General features: G+C 41.4%; 1 protein-coding gene across 1 annotated transcript; it reads right to left on the reverse strand.

Annotated features, from left to right (window-relative positions):
- Positions 1 to 6,028: 6,028 nt before the first annotated feature.
- On the reverse strand, positions 6,029 to 11,527 carry LOC309487083 (uncharacterized protein). The gene is made up of 11 exons (XM_082154614.1): positions 11,031 to 11,527; positions 10,800 to 10,919; positions 10,350 to 10,685; positions 9,735 to 10,034; positions 9,470 to 9,564; positions 9,261 to 9,311; positions 8,659 to 9,040; positions 8,377 to 8,556; positions 7,069 to 7,146; positions 6,392 to 6,959; positions 6,029 to 6,165 (listed from the first exon to the last, which is right to left on the reverse strand). Exons 1-10 carry the CDS (start codon positions 11,191 to 11,193, stop codon positions 6,754 to 6,756), a joined length of 1,911 nt encoding a protein of 636 aa, XP_082010740.1. The 5' UTR covers positions 11,194 to 11,527; the 3' UTR covers positions 6,029 to 6,165; positions 6,392 to 6,753.
- Between the last annotated feature and the right edge of the window lie 9,007 nt (positions 11,528 to 20,534).

The raw sequence follows: 20,534 nt of genomic DNA on the forward strand, positions 1-20,534 counted from the left end.
GTGAATTAAATGTGCTTCCTGGGAGGCTGTGGGCACGGGTGCTTCCTCTGAGGATGAGTTGGGCACAGGTACTTCCTTAGGGGACACAGTGGGCACTGATGCTTCCTCTGAGGATGAGTTGGGCACAGGTACTTCCTCAGGGGACACAGTGGGCACGGGTACTTCCTCTGAGGATGAGTTGGGCACAGGTACTTCCTCAGGGGACACAGTGGGCACTGATGCTTCCTCTGAGGATGAGTTGGGCACAGGTACTTCCTCAGGGGACACAGTGGGCACTGATGCTTCCTCTGAGGATGAGTTGGGCACAGGTACTTCCTCAGGGGACACAGTGGGCACTGATGCTTCCTCTGAGGATGAGGCAGGTACAGGTGCTTCCTCTGGAGACGTGCTGGGCACTGGTGCTCCTTTTGATTTCCTGGCAAACGTAGGTGGTCCCTTGGGGGGCCTTAAGGGCAAAGGTGTCAAGATGACATCCCTTTTCAGATGCAATCTCATATTATTAGGGATCCTCACTTTTCTCTTGAATGAGGGCCTGGCAGGTACAGGAGCTCCCTGTGGAAAGGCAGCGGGCACTGGTGCTTCCTCAGGGGATCCTGCATGCATGAGTGCTTCCTCTTGGGACGAGGCGCCTACAGGTGCTTCCTCAGAGGATGTGGTGGGCACTGGTGTTTCCTCTGGGGAGGCTGTGGGCACGGGTGCTTCCTCTTGGGATGAGTTGGGCAGAGGTGCTTCCTTAGGGGACACACGTTATTTGGGATCCTCACTTTTCTCCTGAATGGGGACCTGGCAGGCACAGGTGCTTCCTCAGAGGACACAGTGGTCACTAATGCTTTAGGTACAGGTATTCCCTGTGGGGACCCGTCTGGCATGGGTGCTCCCGCAGGGGACTGGGCAGGCACAGGCTCTCCCTGCTGGTACCTAGCAGGAGTTGGGGCTCCTTGTGGGGCCTCCACTATTCCCCACTGGCCTGAAGTGAACTCACACCCGTTCTTCTCAAATGATGAGCGTAAACGATCCTCTACCTCCATTATTGCCCACCACCTCCCTGCGCGGAGGGCTGTGACGAGCTCATGCTCATCTAAGGGGCTTAAGGGTTCTGTTTCTCTGAAACAGGAGGGCATGGTGGACATGCTCAGTTTGATGGATAAGCATCTTTGATGGCTGTAAGACATGATGTTCAAAAAAAGTGTATAACCGAATGGCTGTTCGTGTGCAACAGTGAACTATCTGTGAAAAACTGTGAGAGAAAGAGAGAGGGAAGAGAAGAGATGACTTAAGTACACCCAGGAGCTCCGGAAGCTGGTTGCCTTAGTTTTATAACATTCATTAAATGTATCAATCTATTTATTTATTATTATTCTTTACAATAAGCGATATAGTGGCAGTCCATCAGAGGAAGAAAAGGAGACAAAAATGATTAAAAATTAATATAACAATGAAGTTAACTTGTGTTGTATTAAACATTTTCTGTATTAAAAGTGTTGTTATTATACTTTTATTTTTAAATATACTAAAGTAAGTAATTATACAGTGAAATATTTTGTTAAGAACTTCGGAAACTACCTTGACTATTGACAAGTTGTGTTGGTGATCGACGTGATTATAACGCGTATCAAGACTTTATCTAGACTTTAATTATCAGCAAATATATACAAATTATTTGTCTTAGTTTTTATTTGTCAATCTATTGTTATATAATTGTATAGTTAAGTAGGCTATAATTATCAACAAATATATATATATATATATATATATATAAAATGTCTTAAATACAAATATTTAGACACTTTATATAGATCATTATTGCCTACTTAACCTAACAGGCAGCGTGACCTGAGTGTCACAAAGTTTTTTATTGTCTTTTTTGGGGCATAAGAACAATTTTTTTCATCAAATCCTTTTTATCATTTATCACAGCCTGGTCTGTCTTGAGTATGCTGGTCACATGATTTGCTTCAAGTTTTTTGTGATAAATTAGTCAGCCTGACCTAAATCCAACATGGCTACCAGTGATGCAGGACATTCAGATTTTGAGGAAAGTAAATATATATTAATAAAAATTAAAAAAAATTCAAAAATTGAATATGTTGTTCATGTTGTTATTTAGGACGTTTTGAAATATATGCGTCTCCTGAGTCACGTTGCCTTTTTAGGGTATAAAAAAAGAGATTAATTTTGACCATCTTTGTATTTTGAGTTTTTAATTCACTATATTACAATTAAATCCTAATCTAATCATGACAAACTATATATCGTTGGAAAGGTCTAAGACTCCTAAATAGATATTTTAGCACTGTTTTTTGTTACAAATTATGTAGGAATAGTAATAGATACATTTATGACAAGAGTGCACCTCAAAAAATCTACATCATAACAGGAGTTCTGGCGTTTGTCACAAAAAAGTCGACGCACACACTTTTGATAATTTTTAGTAGTTATCATAAATTAGGTATCATTTGAAAGCTTACAAACTCAGAATTCATCCTGTGAAAACCGTTTTGAAACTTTACCATACTTTGCTTTACCATAGAAGGTACTCTAAATTCTTTTATCGGGCCCCTCCCCTTTTGGGCGTAATCATGTTTCATAATTTATGATCAAAACCTTTTCTAATCTTGACAAAATATTGTCAGAAAGGTCTGAGTCTCAAGGTTCGATATTTTGTGACAGAAGTGATATTTGGACAGAAATTTATTAATTTGTTACGGCAGAATGCATACAATTAAATTCAATGGAATGTATGTCACCTGGTGGCTATTTCTGGAATTACGCCTAAACAAAATCTCACGGGAACTTCAAGTTTTGTGATATCAACTTCAAATTTGGAACACAGCTTGGTTAGATGAGTTCGTAAGCTTTCGAATGATATATAATTTGTCAACATTAGATCAAATAGGCCAGTAACAGTTAACATATCAATGAATTGGTCCTTACCCTAATCAGGCAATGTGAACTGGGAGTCTCAACTCATAAAATCCAAAATATATCAAATATTTCAAAAATTATTTTGGATATGTTTTACTTAAGTCCAGATGATACAAAAAAAGACTCGATCCCCTGGTCAATAAAACAAAATGCATTTGATTATAATTAACATGACAATGTGTACAAAACTAAAGAAGCCTAAATTCACGTTTATTTTTACGTTTCTGTCAATCTGAGGTCGGTGTCGTTGCCACAACGCGTTGCTATTGGTTGCGTCAAGTTGCGTGTGTCTTTCTTCGGATGAGGGTCTAAAACTCCAGAGTAGTGTGTGTGTGTGTGTGTGTGTGTGTGTGTGTGTGTGTGTGTGTGTGTGTGTGTGTGTGTGTGTGTGTGTGGACGGCAGGCGTAACCGTAGCAAAAGTTATGCGTTTTAAAACGAAAATGCACTAGGTGTAAACGTAGGTATTCCACATTCTGCCCGGGAACCGATGCTCTCGAGCCAAATATAGTTATTTCAGTGGCCTATGTGGCTCGACGGCATGAAGGAATAACCAAACAATTTTTCAACGTTATTTTCCAATAATAAAAGTGTCGATTCAACAAAAAATCCACATATCACATATTTTAAAATATTACCAAAGCCCGTCTACGGAAAGCCTGTTCACTCCAACGCCCTATTAAGTCCAATTGGTTGTAGTTCCCATCTGAGTTCCACTGGGGGCGCTCGCCATGAGTGTAAAATGAATGGGAGTCAATGGGGCTAGACGGCTAAATTTGTCTCTTTCACCCGATTGCCGTTGAAAAATCTCAGATTTGATTGTAGGTTTTGCAAGTTCAACATGGGTTATAGGTCGAAAGTTGAATGAACGAGTACTTATGTCCTTTCGATTTCTTACAGGTTGAGTTGTTGTTGCCAATAACACACTAGCATTCTGCTAATGAACGCTGATTGGTCAGTGAAGGACTGATTACGACCAGAGATACCGCTTGATGGCAACGTGGCATCCGAAGCCGGACCAGAAACAAACAAAACAAAAACTCTTCTAGCACGTGTGTTTACCTGTGTCAGCTGTGTTGTGTGTTTACCTGTGTCAGCTGTGTTGTGTGTTTACCTGTGTCAGCTGTGTTGTCGATGCCTCGAGAGAAAAGAAAGTGCAGAGCGCGAAAGCACCAAAGTGACTGAAGGATTGCCGTGAAGCAGTATCTCTGGTCGTACGATGTGTATGACGTCATTGACATTTTGAAAGACTTTTTAAAGCAAATAAGTGACTCTAAAAAATCTAACACCAAGCAATGTGTAATTTCTTTGCATCCCCTTTCGAAAACAACATTCAAATTACTAGACAAAAAATTATATCCTGAGAAAAGGGGATTTTGATGTGTATAGCGCCATAGACCTCCATTCATTCTGCACTCGTCCTGTGAGCGCCCTCATATGGAACAAGAGTGGAACTGCAACCGGAAGTTTATTGAGTGGCACTTCTCCCCTCATTAGACTTTCTCTGATATTACATAATTCAATGAAGCATGTTTGTCATGTATAATTCACCGACCAATCGTTATCTGGCACAAGAAGTTCAAATTTCATTGGACAATGTGAAGTGGAGCGGTAATTTTCCAGTCATTCATTAATCGTTTGAAAATTAGATGGACAGACGAATTTACATTTATGAAGCGATCTGAATCTGCGTCGTTTTTAAACAATGGATGCTAATTACAAAGCACTGCACAAAACCAGCACCAAAAGTCGCATTAATGAGTATATTATAGCTCATTTATAAAACATTAAGAGACAGATTTTGAGATTGTCTGATTTGAATGTTTAAAAAAAAAAACCCACTAATTGATTTCTAAGAATGCCTCATGTGAGCAAGATGAGATGAGCATTGTAGCTGGTTTTCTACTCTCAGAATATGATTAGGATGATATTATAATAAAGCTAATAAAAGATTTTACAGGATCCACCTCTTAGTGTCTTCAGCTGTTTTAATTCAGTGATGTATAGAAGCTTGTTTCCGCCAAATTTCATGTAGTATTGTGCATATTCACCACTAGGTGGGGATGTTTCCCTTCACATTTAGTTTAATTGAGTTGTTCAGCATTTCATTGAGTTGATTTGTGATTTAATTCACTGAGAATATAATGTATTATAATTGTCAATCTGCAAAATTGTACTCACTATATGATCACAACGCAAAAAGATTACATTGATTTAAAAATATTAAAAAGAAGAGTGCTGTTTTAAATAAATATTTCTAATGTATATTTTTGAACTTAAATATGCAATCATTCTAGAATAAAATTTCAGATGGCACTGAGAGGCTTTTGCATCTGAACTCTTCATATATACATATACACCGGTGCTCCAGTTTTAAGTTTAGTTTGATAAACAATTATGGGAACTGTGTTTCTTTCCATTTGTATTAGGATGGAATAAAACAGTCAGCTGCGTTTAGAAATATGCCAAATGCATTGCATGGTAGCTCATTTATAAAACAATAAGCTGGTCTGTCACAGGTTGAGGGACATTGCGATTTAAGAGACAGATTTTGAGATTGTCTGATTTGAATGTTTTTTTTTTTTTTTACCACTAATTGATTTGTAAGAATGCCTCATGTGAGCAAGACTCTGAGATTGGAGCTGGTTTTCTACTCTCAGAATATGATGTTGATGATGATATTATAATAAAGCTAATAAAAGATTTTACAGGATCCACCTCTTAGTTTCTTCAGCTGTTTTAATTCAGTGATGTATAGAAGCTTGTTTCCGCCACAGAATAAAAGGTAATTGCGCCTTTTTATCCCACAATTCACATTTCTAAACTTCTTATATCCTGCAATTCTGACTTTTTGCTCATAATTTCTAGCCTTGATTAATTTGGACAAAAATCATCCCTGCACAATGTCCATTGCATTGTGATGGTGGGAGTGGTCCTATGTGTGTGTATACAATGCAGTTTTCTCTAAGCGGTTCTCAGAATTGTGTCCTTGGGACGAGGGCACGTTAATTTATATATATATATATATATGATGTGCATGGATAAATCATTTATAAAAAATTATTAGTTCTTTATTGCAATATTCAATAAAAACAAGAATTGTCCATTTCATGGTGACTTTAATATGTTGTTCAGGCCAAAGTACAAATGTTGGTGATGCTTCGTTCCCTTGTTCATTCGCTGGTATCCTTAGGCATGCTCCGCTTTTTCCATGGACTTCGCTGTCTTTCCCCTACATTTTCCTTTTGAAGAAATAGACATAATCAGGTTTAATAAGCTGGAAGGAGGTAAAAAATACATATCACTTCACTTGTTTTACCATGAGGAGTCTATGAATTTTACTGAAATATACAAAGTATTCTAAATTGAGGATAACAAACAAAGTAGCTTAGTTGAAGACCGTGTTTGTTTGTTTTTAATAAAAGTGAAAATAATTGATCATAATAAGAGATCATTTTCGACAATTACCCTGAATATCTGGGGGAAAATGTGCGTCCCTCTCAATGTCTATGGTGGTTGTGGCCCTGGCTGAGGTCAGGAAACCAAGTCCTGCGTTTTCTCTTGAATTCAGCTTTCTCTTCTTCACTTGGTTTAGAGTCAGATACTGGAGGAATAAAAAATCATTAAGACACAATTGATGGAAACAATCAATATTAAGAGAGAACTAATTTTTACGTTCAAGAATTTATTTCTGGGGAAAAAAACAAATGAACGAGTATCCTAAATGTTTAAGAGAAATCGTCTCGGTTATGTATGTAACCCTCGTTCCCTGAGTAGGGAACGGAGACGTTACGTTGTGACGACCAATGGGGTTTCGCTTAGAAAGCCTCTCAGCTTCGAGTATTATAAAACGTGGCTTGTTTTCTAAGCGAAACCCCATTGGTCGTCAGGACGTAACTCGGTGTGACCACGAAAGGAAACTTAGTGTCTATGGTGCGGCCCTGGCTGAAGTTTTTATCTCGGAGGTCAGGAAACCAAGTCTTGTGTTTTCTCTTAAAGTCAGCCATCTCTTCTTCACTTGGTTTGGATTCAGATACTGGTGAAATGAAAAATAATAATTAAGATACAATTGGTGGAAATAATATATTAATAATCTAAAAGAAAACAGTATCTTTTGTTGTTGTGGCGCTGAATGATGTTCTTACCTTCAATCCCAGGAAACCAGGTCTGGAGCTTCCTTCTGAACTCAGCCTTCTCTTCTTCAGCGTGTTTAGAGTCAGAAACTACTGAATAAAAAAATAAATAAATCATTAAGTGACACAATTGGCGAAAATAATATACTAATATATATATATATATATAAATGAAGGTGACTTGACTATAAAACGAACATTACAATGAACAAAAATGTGAAAACCTCACTACAAATAATCCAGAATAGGTTGGTTTCACGTGACGTCACGTTGCTGCTTCGCGAAGTTCAGATGGAGGGCAGGAAGTGAAATAGCTGAGGATTTTCCGTCTGAAAAAATGGCCATGTTTTGTGTAGTTTACGGCTGCTCCAATCGTTCTAACCGAGAAAAGGGAAAGGGGTTTTATAGAGTACCAAATATTGTCATTCACAAAGGTGAGAAATGTAAAAAGCTCACAGAACAACGCCGTAAAAAGTGGATTTTAAACCTACGTCTGCGGTCGGGTGGAGCAGAGTTCTTACCTTCAATCCCAGGAAACCAGGTCTGGAGCTGGTGCTCTTTTCTCTCGATCACTGATCGAGTGAATCTCCTGAAGTTCTCCATCCTACAGTAGATCATTTCTAATCCACTCATGTTGTAAGATCTGCTCTAACGTCGGGCGTTTAGTTGGATCCAGGGTTAGGCACTGGCTAATCAGATCACTGCATTCTGTACACATTTTATCAAGGAGAGAGCTGGTTAGTCATGACCATGTGACACTAATGTTGGCATCTATGAAAACAGCATCTGAAACATGATTAATATAAGGTTAAGTGTTCTTTATCTTTACTTTAAAGGTGAAGTATGTATTTTCTTCTGCACTAGTGGCACATTGCGAAATTACAAAATAAAGCTTATTTTAAAAAACCTACGTCATCACGTCATCCCCGACTCAAACATCACAAACGTAGCTCTTACTGGTTCTTGTGAAGGCATGTTTCAGGTCCAACATATTAGGAATACTTTTAACTGTGTTGCATTTGTCTTTATGAACATTTGTCTATCTGAACGGATGCATGATGATGCTGTATGGTATTAAAGCATGCTTTATAGCGTGTAGCATCACAATGATCTGTTCACTTTGACGAGTTCATGACCTGTTTAATCTCCGAAAGTAGAAATGCAGTGAATTTTGGCGTTCACTTCTGTGACTAAAGCTACATTTCTTATAGTATTTAACTATATATCAAAAATTGTACACACTTCAACTTTAACTGTGTCTGTACTGAGCCTTTTGCTTTATGTGTGTGTTTATTAATGTTATCAATATCATTCACTCACCGTTGGATAAGCTGGTGTTCTGAAATGTAACTTTGGCTTCTTTGATTTCCGCTGGATTGTGAAAAGGAGGACATGCGTTCACCATCTCGTACAGCAACACTCCTAGAGCCCACACATTTGCTGGGATGGCGTGAAATCGAGGTTCTGTGAAGACTTCAGGAGGGCAGTAATCCAGGACTCCTGTAAGAAAGACATTTGAGCATTGTTGAGCAATTTTTTCAAAGTGTCAAATAATCAGCAAGTCATTACATCCAGGTTTCCACACACTCCCAAAATGCTCACCGATGTAAATGTAGCTGTCGTAGCCATCACTACTAAGCAGCTGACCAGAGCCAAAGTCTATCAGCTTGAGCTCTAACGTGTCTTTCTTCAACAGGAAATTGTGTGCATGAACATCGTTGTGAAAAACGTCATGATCAATGCAGTGTTGCACTGCCAGCACAGCCTGTCGCATGATGACCCGTGCGGTTGTTTCGTCCAGTTGAGGATTACGAATGATGAAGTCCAGCACGCTCTCGCAGGGTTCGGGATACTCCATCACCAGGGTGAATTTTCGAGGGTGCTCAAACCAATCGTGTAGTTGTATGGCGTAGGGGCTTATGGGTTCTTGCCTCATCATTAGCAGCAGAGCCACTTCTGTAATGAGAGGTTCGGGATGCCCAGGCTAGAGAAAAGAAAAGAAGACAGAAGATTAGCTGGGTAAAAATCTGAAGAAAACGTCATTTTTAAAGGAACTTTTCTTTGATCTTTGTAGATACGATCAACAGAGCCTTTCCAGGCTTGTTTGTCTATTACATTTACACCTAATGCTTCCTACAGGTGTATTGACTACAGTAATCAGCACTTAAACAACTAAATACAAATTCAGCTTTTGGTCAACTTACAATAGCAAGATAAAAATCTTTGGAAGTCTTGCGCATCCGCTTGATGGCAACCTACAAAAATGAAAAAAGAAACACACTATTCAATAACAGCGCCTGACCGTGCACATAACATTTACGATTTGAGCATCTAGTATTTAACCATGTGTATTAGATATGTTTTGATGCATGCAAGAGCAAAATGTTTATACAATTCAACAAGACTGCTTTACCCTTTTGCCATCAAATTTGCGTGTTCCCTCGAACACTCTTCCGAATCCTCCGGATCCAATCATCTCTCCCGCGTTATAGAGAGACTCAAAGGAGTCTGAAAAACAAACAGAAATATATGAGCTTGCTAGATCCTTTGTTTTATATTAAAAATATCAGTGCAGGTCGAAAAAAAATATATTAATATTCTCTGAAAACAAGCCTCAAGATATCTTTAGTGGAAAACAAGACGATAATACTGTAAAACAACAATGGCTGCAGATTTACCATGATTTGGCTCGACGCCGGAGTGATCTGGATCAGAATCTGGCTCTGAGTCCAGATCTAGTGGAGGAACGAAAGGCTCTGAGTCCAGATCTAGTGGAGGAACGAAAGGCTCTGAGTCCAGATCTAGAGAGTCCAGATCTAGTGGAGGAACGAAAGGCTCTGAGTCCAGATCTAGTGGAAGAACGAAAGGCTCCACAACATCCACTGCTTTACTGTCAGAACAGCAGCAGGACAGACTCCTCCACAAGTTCCTGAAGAATGAACAAATTCTTTCCATCTTCTTATGTTTTGTAGGTTTTTCTGGAAAAAAAAGGAGAAATATTTAGGCATAAACAAAAATTAGAAACATCTCTGACCTCACATTTAACAATGATATAACTTCCATTTGACTGTTTTAATACAGAACTCTATTCAGGATCATGCGTGTGTTTTCGGGTGTGTGTCAGACAGCGCAAGTGAGTTCATGGCTAATTGGCTTAACAAAAATATATTCTAAGAACATTTTGTCCAACTAAAATATTTCAGAAAAATTTGGCTAAGAAACAGTACATGTGACCAGACCTTAACTTGTCAAACATTTTAAGCAGTCACCATTCTGCCTTATTTCAGTCTCACCTGTGGAGCTCTTGATCACATCCTCCATGGCACCCGGAGCAGTCGGGACGTCTGAAGTCTCGACGGGAACTTGACCAGGCAGTGGAGGACACGTCCACAATTGGAAGCTGTCGGATCTGGACAAACTTCTGTTTCCGTCACTGCCCTGTTCATGTTGGCTCTCAGATCTGTTGTTACTGCTCCTCTTCTCGATGATGTACGTGCCTGTGCTGCTAAACCTCGACGACAACCCACAAAACCGCCACACCACATCCCCCACAGAGCTGGACAAAGATGGTGTGGACATGATGCCCGGTGGAGAATCTGTGGAAGCAGCTCCACTGGATCTGTCTGAGGCTGCAATATTCCAGACATTTTTGATAATATTAATAATCAATGTCAGTGGTCACACCAAAAAAAATGCAACTTTCTATTTTAAGCAGTCATCATTCTGCCTTATTTCAGTCTCACCTGTGGAGCTCTTGTTCACATCCTTCATTGCACCTTGAGAAGTCGGGACGTTTGAAGTCTTCATTGGCTCGACCGGAACTTGACCTGGCAGTGGAGGAAACATCCACTCTTGGAACATTTCTAATAATATTAATAATCAATGTCAGTGTCAGTGGTCACACCCAAAAAAAATGCAACTTTCTATATTCAATGACAAATCATTTATTAACTTTAATAAAAGCCTATTCTTACCTCTGCGAAAGCGTTTGGATGAAGTGGACGGACGTCCATCATCTGATTCTGGCCTCTGCACCTCTCTCTTCCTCTGAGCCGGACCTGTGGACACAGAAACAAACTCACAAGACAGAGGGGTTAAATGTCCAGGAATAATCTCCCGGCTCGGGCCTGGCATCATCCTTCAAACTGTAAAAAAAAAACAATACAAATACAATAAAATACAATTCTCCTCAGAAATACCCCTCCCAATAAAACAACAACAACAAAAAAAACAAACTCCAAACTCCCTCTAAAATCAGAAAAGAACAATCAAATAGAAGTGTCCTCAGAAATAACTATAAAAAACTATAAATAAAACTATGTAGATGATTATATCCTCCGATGTCCTTCTATAATAAAAGTATCCTCTCTGAAATCCTCCAAACAGTTCAAAATCGCAAGATCAGCACAGCAAATATTCAGTCTCAACCAGCAGAAAGTGATCTAGCGATTTGTAGATATTTGCAGACAGAATTCATAACACGTCGCAATAACGAATTCAAATCAACACAAATTATTCGAAATACCTGAAGTCGCGCACGTGAGCAGAGCGCGTGACCGCACATCGAATCTGGAAACACACTGAATCAGGACTGAATGTTATAATAATAATGTATCTTAACGGCTTAGCTAAAAATGTGATATGTTAAAGCATGAAATAAGGTACCACGAATCAGTGAATTTGAGTTTGATGTGTGTATATTATTATTATATCAGTAATAAAAAAATATTTAATTTTTTTTAATGTTCAAAAAAGTATTTAGACATTTATGTCAATGCGATTCAGAGACGAATACTAATGTCGTCCACCAGAGGGAGCCACAGAACAGCAAATTAAAAGACTATGAAAATTGTTCAATAACTTGTAGTCAAAATAGCATACTATACATTCATTATAGTTTCATAAAGTTGAATAAAGCCCAATAATGAGTTTGCAAAAACTTACAGACCATGAATTTTTATTTTTTTATTTGAATGATATTGACAACATATTTAAAACAGGGTTCTCAAGTTTTATCAAAAGCTTGGAGTGAGATCACATGCGGTTAGGGGAGGAGCCTTAATGGAGGCCCGCCCCCGCCTGTCCCCGCCCCCCAATTTTACCCATTGTTCATAATTAACCAGCACAAATTGAAATTATAACAATTGGTAAATCTGATAAATGACAGAGCAATTCATCACATCAAATATACTATTTAATGTTATATTTCAAATTACAAATATACAAAAATATAACAAATTGCCCCTCGTGAGAATTTTTTTTGCATTTTAATGTTAAATCCATCAATCTGGTGCACTTTGAGAGTTCAAAATTAAAAGCTCCAAACTATATTCAGTGTGCAAATTAAACAAAGAAAAATGTAAACCTCTTTTAGTTACAGTGTCTATTTACATTACACCTACTACATAATAATAGTTATAATATTAATCCTATGACCGTAATAGCCATATTTTGTAAAAACAAATGCACTAAAAAATAAAGGAAACTTTCATAATTAGATTTGTACCTATTTCTATACTTGAAAGAGATAAGCACATGATCTTTTTGACGCAAACTGCATCAAGCTTTTATTTTGGCGGAAAACATGGTTTACAAACGCCTCTCATTAAATTTCTAGTGAATTGCGGTAATCGTCAAATATGCAGATATGGAAATAATCTGTAACTGGGTTATGGGTTCCTACACTCATGACATGGCCTAAGTGTTTTGACCGCGGATTACTCATCTCTCCTGATCCTCCTCACTATCATCATCATCACAGGAGCTGATGAAGGGCAGAAAACATACTGTATATTTTGACACAGTTTACAGTGTCTGCTTTAAGGGCCAGTTTCTATTGTTTCACGCTATTTCTCTGCACATTCCTTGCGTTTCTTCTCCATCTCGCAGACTATTTTGACAGATACACACTGACACTGCTGCACGCTCGCTCACTCGTTTAAAGTTGTGATTGGGCCAGCCCAGTGTCAATCAAGAAAAGAACCAATGGGCCGCTGATCTACATGTTTCATGGGCTGGTCTGTCAGAAAAAAAAAAACTACTTTTTTTGACCAATGCATTACACCAGCACAAACCCAGCGCGTTCGCGCGATGTTGTTGGTTACCTAGTAACGAACGTACGGTGCGTGTGCGTGCACACTTTGTGTGCGTGCGCCTCGTACACAACGTTATAAAGCTTGCAGGACAACTTGGTTGGCATTGCCTTTTCAGCGTGAGAAATACATGGTGTGGCGTGTGAGCGTGTGAACTGGTTGAATTGCGTGTGTCTCACGGCCAATGCGTGAGACTTGAGAACCCTGCATCAAGTTGCAGACATGACAGAATGTATGTCCAACTGAAGAAGAGGGACTATATTAACTGTCTACTTTTATATAGTACATATATTAATACTTCCATAAAGAGACACTTAAAAACTCATATTTTATTTTAAAAGAGACATGTCCATTGTATAACTATATATCATCAACACAAGCCATTGTGCTTGAACACCGACGATCGCCTCAAGTTAAACTGCATTGTTTCATTTACCTTCTGTGTCATTGCCCACAACGCTTACGTGACAGGACTTTGAAACAGCAAACAGCTAAAACAATAAAAGGCATGACTTACATCGCATCCTTATTTTTTCTTCATTTTAACACCCTGAAAAGGATTTTGTAAAGATAAAACCGATTTTAAATTCAGAGATATTGCGGCTGGTTTTACCGTGAAAGTCGAGAACGGTCCAATCACACAAGAAAAAAATATAAAAAATAACTTTGATTCGCTACCCTTTTATCCAAAGAGACGGAACTATTTGCACTGTATTAATCAATGGGAAATCATGCTAAAATAATCTGTCATAGGCTAATACTGTGGCTCACATTATTGGGGTCGCTTGCAAGTCGCAGCAGCACGAATTACGTGACCAGCAACATATTTCTGCTTCAAATATTGTGCGTAGTTAACAGTGAGTGAGTGGTGGTTTCAGACATTATTTTATTAAAGTGCATTTGTCAGTGCCGCACTCGTAGTGACTCTTATTCTGCCTGACAGAAAGAAAAGCTCGTAGCTTACTGAAGGCGGAGCGGTTTGACCAATCAGATGAAAGGGGCGTTTCAGCGCCGCCCACGTGTGCAAATGAAACATCGAACCCATAAACCGATTTGTAAATCACAAACGAAAAATGAAAAATCGAGCCAAAATCGAATTTTTCGTTTTTTAAACTAAACTAAAAAACGAATAAACGAGCTGGTTTTCATTTCTCATTATTCCATTCCAAACAGGAAATGAAATGATCAAAAAGTACACGGACCTTAAACCTACTGAAAAGAGCTTGTGACTAAATCTCATAACTCCATTGGATCCTCAAAGGCCCTGTCCCAAATGGCACACTCCGGACTTGTGGACTTCCTCAGAATCCACACTTTGGTGACGTCATGTAGTGCAGACCTATAGGGCTCTTTGTGCGAGTCCACGAGGGCGCATTGAGAGGTATTTTTGGGACAGACTTGATCGTCACGCCGGAAATAACGGTCTGGTTGATGTTGGACAGGAGAAATCACATTTTTGTGCTCCGACGTCTTATCTCCATGTCAACTACACAGCCTAATTTTACAGTTCTATATTTTGATATTATGCATGCCACCTGGGCATTAGACAATAGATACATCATGCTTATTTAAATTATGTATAAAGTTGTACATAATAATAAATAATGTTCCATTTGAACTAAGATTACAATTTTAACACATAATGAAAATGTGCATGAGTGTCAGATGAATTTACAGGTTTCAATATTCATACTATGTTTACATGACTCAGTAAAGCCCTGACATTCAGTTCTATTTATTTAATGAATCATAATGCGATCGTATTATTCAACGCGCCATTATCGATGACCATAATGTTTGTATAAACTGTAGGTAAAAACTGGTAAAATGTACATCTAGGTCATAAAAAACGTAATATTTTCTTCTCAGCCATGTCAACAATTGTCCGTAAGCGAAATCTCCTCCCATCCGTTGTCTGATTGGCCTTTCGCAAGGATTCCTGGGTAGTAAAAGTGTGTGGAGCCTGCATCTATGCGGAAGACCGCTTCAAGGGTACAAAGGGGGCGCTGCTGAGCACACTTCAGAGCGTTAAAATGCTGAATGGGACGGCCTACGGACTCATAGCCTCAGCGAGCACGCGCAATTTACTTGTGATCCGATCGACCAAAACTCATCTTAACACCAGGTGTAAACAGGCCTCACATGTCAATCAGGTTCCTAGCTCTCCCTGTGGCTCACCTCATCAGCAACATGTCTGCCCAACTGTCCCTTCAAGCCCTTCATCCCGAGGAACTCTCCATATTCTCCGTTGTCCTCGTCAGTAGCGGCTGCCTCTTCCGTCTCCTCCTCCTCCTCCTCTTCCTCTTCCTCCTCCTCCTCCTCCTCCTCCTCCTCCTCTTCCTCCTCCTCCTCCTCTTCCTCCTCCTCTTCCTCCTCCTCCTCCTCCCTCCTCTTCCTCCTCCTCCTCCTCCTCTTCCTCCTCCTCCTCTTCCTCCTCCTCCTCCTCCTCTTCCTCCTCCTCTTCCTCCTCCCCTCTTCCTCCTCCGCCTCCGCCTCCTTCTCCTCCTCCTCCTCCTCTCCTCCTCCTCCTCCTCCTCCATCCTCGAAGCTGGAGCCCGAGGTGTCGTCCATATTCTCCATGTCCACCACTGCCGAGCCGCTGCCCTGGGGTCGATCACGAGAAAGAGAGAAAGTTCTGTCACAAAGTCTGTAAAACACTCATAAAGCCAATTTTCACATTCCAGAATAAGTTAGAGAATGTGATGGAGCAGGACAGGTTTATTTTCCCTTTATTTCTGTATAATTTGCTAAACTTTTCTGAATACTGTAAATATATGGAAAGTATTAAAGGGTTAGTTCACCCAAAAATAATCCCATCATTTACCCACCCTCAAGCCATTCTAGGTGTATATGACTTTCTTCTTTCAGCCAAACACAATCAAAGTTATATATATAAAAAAAAAAGAAATCCTAGCTCTTCCAAGCTTTATAATGGGAGTGAACGGTGCATGAAATTTTTAAGCCTAAAAAAGCACATCCATCCATCATAAAAAGTAATTCATACGGCTCCGGGGGGTTAATAACTCACTTTTATGATGGATGGATGTGCTTTTTTGGTCTTCAAAATTTACCGTAAACACCTTGGATGGCTTGAGGGTGAGTAAATTATGGGGTACATTTAATTTTTGGGTGAACTACCATTTAAAGGGGTAGGCAAATGATTGTGGATGCTAAAGTGCAATAATAATGTTTTTGGACATGGTACAATGGTACAACCATGGTTATTTGTACATATGTCAAGCTAATAGCATGTTTCTGAGTATGTAACATGGTAATAATAGCAATAACATGGCGATCATTTATGTCCTCCACTTATACTAACCTACATATTATAAGTACATAATTGTTTACATCACAGTTTCGCTTACTGTATTTCAAGCAGCTTTGAATAGTACACAAATGGTGCATGAATATGGTAATTAGTGAGCAAGATACAAATAAAGATAGTACCACCACAACGGTGATGTCAGACTGAGCAAACGGCTTGTTTCACAGAAAAATCATGTGTTTTCATACGTTCATTCATGAAAAACAAAAATAACATTTCTATATGTAAATTCAAAGTTAGGATTCACATAACATTTGATAAAATCACACAAATGACACACCAAAATGTGTATGGACTCACCTTAGCTTACCCTGATCATCGCAATCACAATGAAACCGCAACCATAGAAAGAGTGTACATTTAAAAATTAAAATGATTTGTTTTTGTGTGTGTGTGTGTGTGTGTGTGTGTGTGTGTGTGTGTGTGTGGAAGATTTAAGTTCCGAGTGACAGTGGTTTGTGTTGTTCCCCTCTGCTGACATTTTCCATCCTGCACATCAATGGCATTGTAGTGTCAACAACATTTTGCTGCTGTATTTTCAGACATTTCATAACTTCAGTCTATGGAAATGGTATCAGTGAGTATAAAAACAAGTGTTGAACATCCAAAGCTACTCCAGAAGTCTTGAATTTATCGCACATATGGCCACATGGACTACTCATGTTACTGTTATGCCATTTTTGGAGCTTTCATGATGACTATGAAAAGACATTGTATGGAAAACACCTGCATAAAGATTCTTCAAAATTGTCCTTTTGTGTTCCACTGTAAAAATAGCAATTTATATGACTTTGTTTGGATCGACAAGTTTCTATAAGTTTTAAGATTGACCTAAATCTTTCTAATAATACAAGAATAGCTTCTTTCACCTATACCATGAATAGGGGTGTCATGCACCTAATTTTATTATTATTATTATTATTGTCCATATGCTGGCTCTAGTCTAGTCAACCATAGATAGAGATTTTAAACAGTTTATTTCAGGAAGCACAATAGTGTCACCGTCATGTTCAGTTTGTGTTGGTTTTCACTCGTCACATGTGTTCCTTTGTTCTCTTTTAGTTAATTATCTTTGTGTATTTAAGTTTGTGCTTGAGTTCAGTTCTTAGTCCTATGTATCGCACGTTGGCTATTATCCTTGTAATATTTATCTAATAAACCTTGTATACCTTCATCATCGTCTTCCTTGAACTTTACAAGTAGGCCCTTGCATTTTCACTTCTAAGTTTTGTCATAGATCGGGAATGTTTAAAAGCATTTATTATTTTCTATTCTTTGAAAGCATTTTTTTAAAGGGGTCACATCATATTTTTTTTAAAACCCCAATACCCAACATGAGGGTGAGTAAATAATGATGATAGAATTCTTTAGGTTATTGAATTTGTTTTTGGGTAACTGTTCCTTCAAGTTTCAAGATTTACCTGAATCTTTGCAATAATATAAGAAAGGAAATGATAACAGAGACTGACTCTGTGTAACGGTCACCAGCTGGAGTGCCCTTGAGAGCCGCCAGAGGGCACTTCACATCAGACACTCACGTTCACTCTCAGACTACATTTCCCATACTCACTGCCCGGACTCATCATCTCTGATCACTCATCACAGTCACCTGTACCTCATTATCACTGATTGCATTCACCTGTGTCCCATCACCCTGTTAGTCTCAGTCTATTTATACCATGTTCATTCATTCACTCACCGTGAAGTCTTGTTCTCTTACGAGAGGTCTCTCGTACTGCGTAAGATATCTTACGCTAGGGGAAAATCCTTTTTCCGCGAGATATTGAAGCCAAAAATTATCCTTAATTTTGTAATAATGCAAAACGCGTTGCGGCAGCATGCAGACATAGGCGAGGCAGCTTGCGCGCCTATTGGCTGCTCTGCGGCAACTGCAGCAGCCTATCGAGCGAGGCCTGGCGTGACGCCAGACCCAATCAGGGCACTTCGCGCCCACTGCGTCACGTCCCGCCGAAATGGGCGTGGTCTAGGCCTATAAATACCGCTCGCAGGCAGCTATTATCTGATTTTTCATCCTTCAAGCGAAGCACACGCATCGCTGGAGCTGGAGAAGAAGCCGCGCCGTCTGAGAGAGAGCACCTTCAGCGGGACGAGTCACTGAAGTCGCTGGCCGCGCCGCCTTCCTGCCTTCCTGCTGCGCTTTCCGGCGCTTATATCCTTTCTGATTACACTGTACTCTATTTGTGTGTGTGTGTCGCCGCCGCGACACACATTCTAAAAGAGCTAGCGTCTTTTTAAAGATGCCTTCCTGCGGCTCGTGCAGAGCCACGCTCAGCGACGGGGACCGCCACGTGGTTTGCGTTTCCTGCCTGGGTGAGGAACATGCAGTTCTCGCGCTCGCTGACGGCGGCTGCCCTCACTGCGAGCTGATGGCAATGGCGACTCTGAGGACTCGCCTAGCCTTCTTCACCGAGACTGCTCCCCCGCCCGCCGCGGCGTCGCGCCGTAAAAAGCGCCGTGCCCAGCGGGCCCCGGAACCCTCCCTCAGCCGCCAAAGCTCGCCGGTTCGCCCGCTTGCTTCCCCGGCTTCGTCAGCCTCGCTTCCTGACGGACAGCGGCCGCCGTCTGCCGCCGCTTCCGTTGACATCGTTGATGAGGAAGCCCTGCTGGGAGAGGATGATTCCTGCTCTATCCTGGCGTCAGGCAGTGAGGATTGGGTGGGCTCTGAGGACCCCACGCCCCCTGCCCGCACGTCGTCAGGCAAGAGAGCGTCCATCGAGACGGAGCTCATGCGAGTACTCGCACAGGCCGCGGCGAGCCTCGGCCTCGAGTGGTCTTCGCCTGAGCAGCCCGCTCACAACCGGCTGGATGGATTTTTCCTGCCTGGGGAGCGCGCTTCGCCTGCGTCCAGACCGGCGCCTTTTCTTCCTGAGTTACACGAAGAAGTTGCCAAGTCCTGGAACGCCCCCTATTCGGCTAGAGTGCGTCCTGCTGTTTCTTTGGCATTCTCCGCTGTTGACGATGCCAAGAACAAAGGATACCTTTCGCTGCCGCCGGTCGAAGAGGCGATAGCGGCCCACTTATGTCCGCCCTCCGCTGGACGGCGTGCTAAGCCGGCCCTACCCTCTAAAGCTTGCCGCACGACGTCAAGCCTGCTCCGCCGCGCTTTCTCCGCCGCCGGGCAAGCTGCGTCAGCGCTGCACACCATGGCAACGCTTCAGATCTTCCAGGCCGATCTCCTCCGTAAGCTGGATGAGGAAGGACCTGACGCGATCTGCGTGCCGGACTTAAGGAGTGCCACGGACCTCGCTCTCCGTGCTACTAAGTCTGCAGCGCAAGCCATTGGACGGAATATGGCCTCTCTCACCGTGACTGAGAGACATCTTTGGCTGACGCTCTCGGAAATGGCCGAGTCTGAGCGCACCGCGTTCCTCGACGCCCCGCTTTCCGCCACAGGCCTCTTTGGATCCTCCGTCAAGGATTTCGCGGAGAGATTCGCAGAGGTACAGAAAGCGTCACAGGCTATGAAGCACTTCCTCCCGAAGCGCTCCAGCTCTGCAGCAGGCCGTGCGAAACCGTCTGCTCAGAGCTCACAGCCACCGTCCACTGCCTCCACTTCACAGCGCCGCCAGGCCCGAAGCGCGAGACCGCGCTCCCACTCATCCGGTCGCCGCCCCGCCGTGCGTGGCCCGCGACCTAGGATTACGGTGAAGCCCGAGGCCCCGAAGTCGTCCTAGCACAGCTAGGAAAACGACGGTGTTCAAGTCCCGCTGCGGCCAGACTCACACCAAAGCTATTCGCTCGTCCAGTTCCAGCAAATGTGACTGTTCCAGTGTTTTCTGCAGCCAACAAGTCGGTTCTGTCACCCGCTTGCCTGCACACAAATGCCGTTTTCACGGCTACCCAGATAAATCCCCAAAAGAGTGTATTTTCTGGTGTCCCGGCCACGGCCGATGGTGTTTCATGTGTAGTAAGAATGCCCACTGCCCAGTGCCCATCCCTACACACAAGCACAGCCTGTCACACAGGGCTCGCGCACATAAAACCGACTCAGATCGGTTGCGCTTCAAACATGGTGAATGTGCCCACTACCCAGTGCC

Source organism: Leuciscus leuciscus (genome assembly GCF_965113295.1).
Source record: "Leuciscus leuciscus genome assembly, chromosome: 22".
NCBI lineage: Eukaryota > Metazoa > Chordata > Actinopteri > Cypriniformes > Leuciscidae > Leuciscus > Leuciscus leuciscus.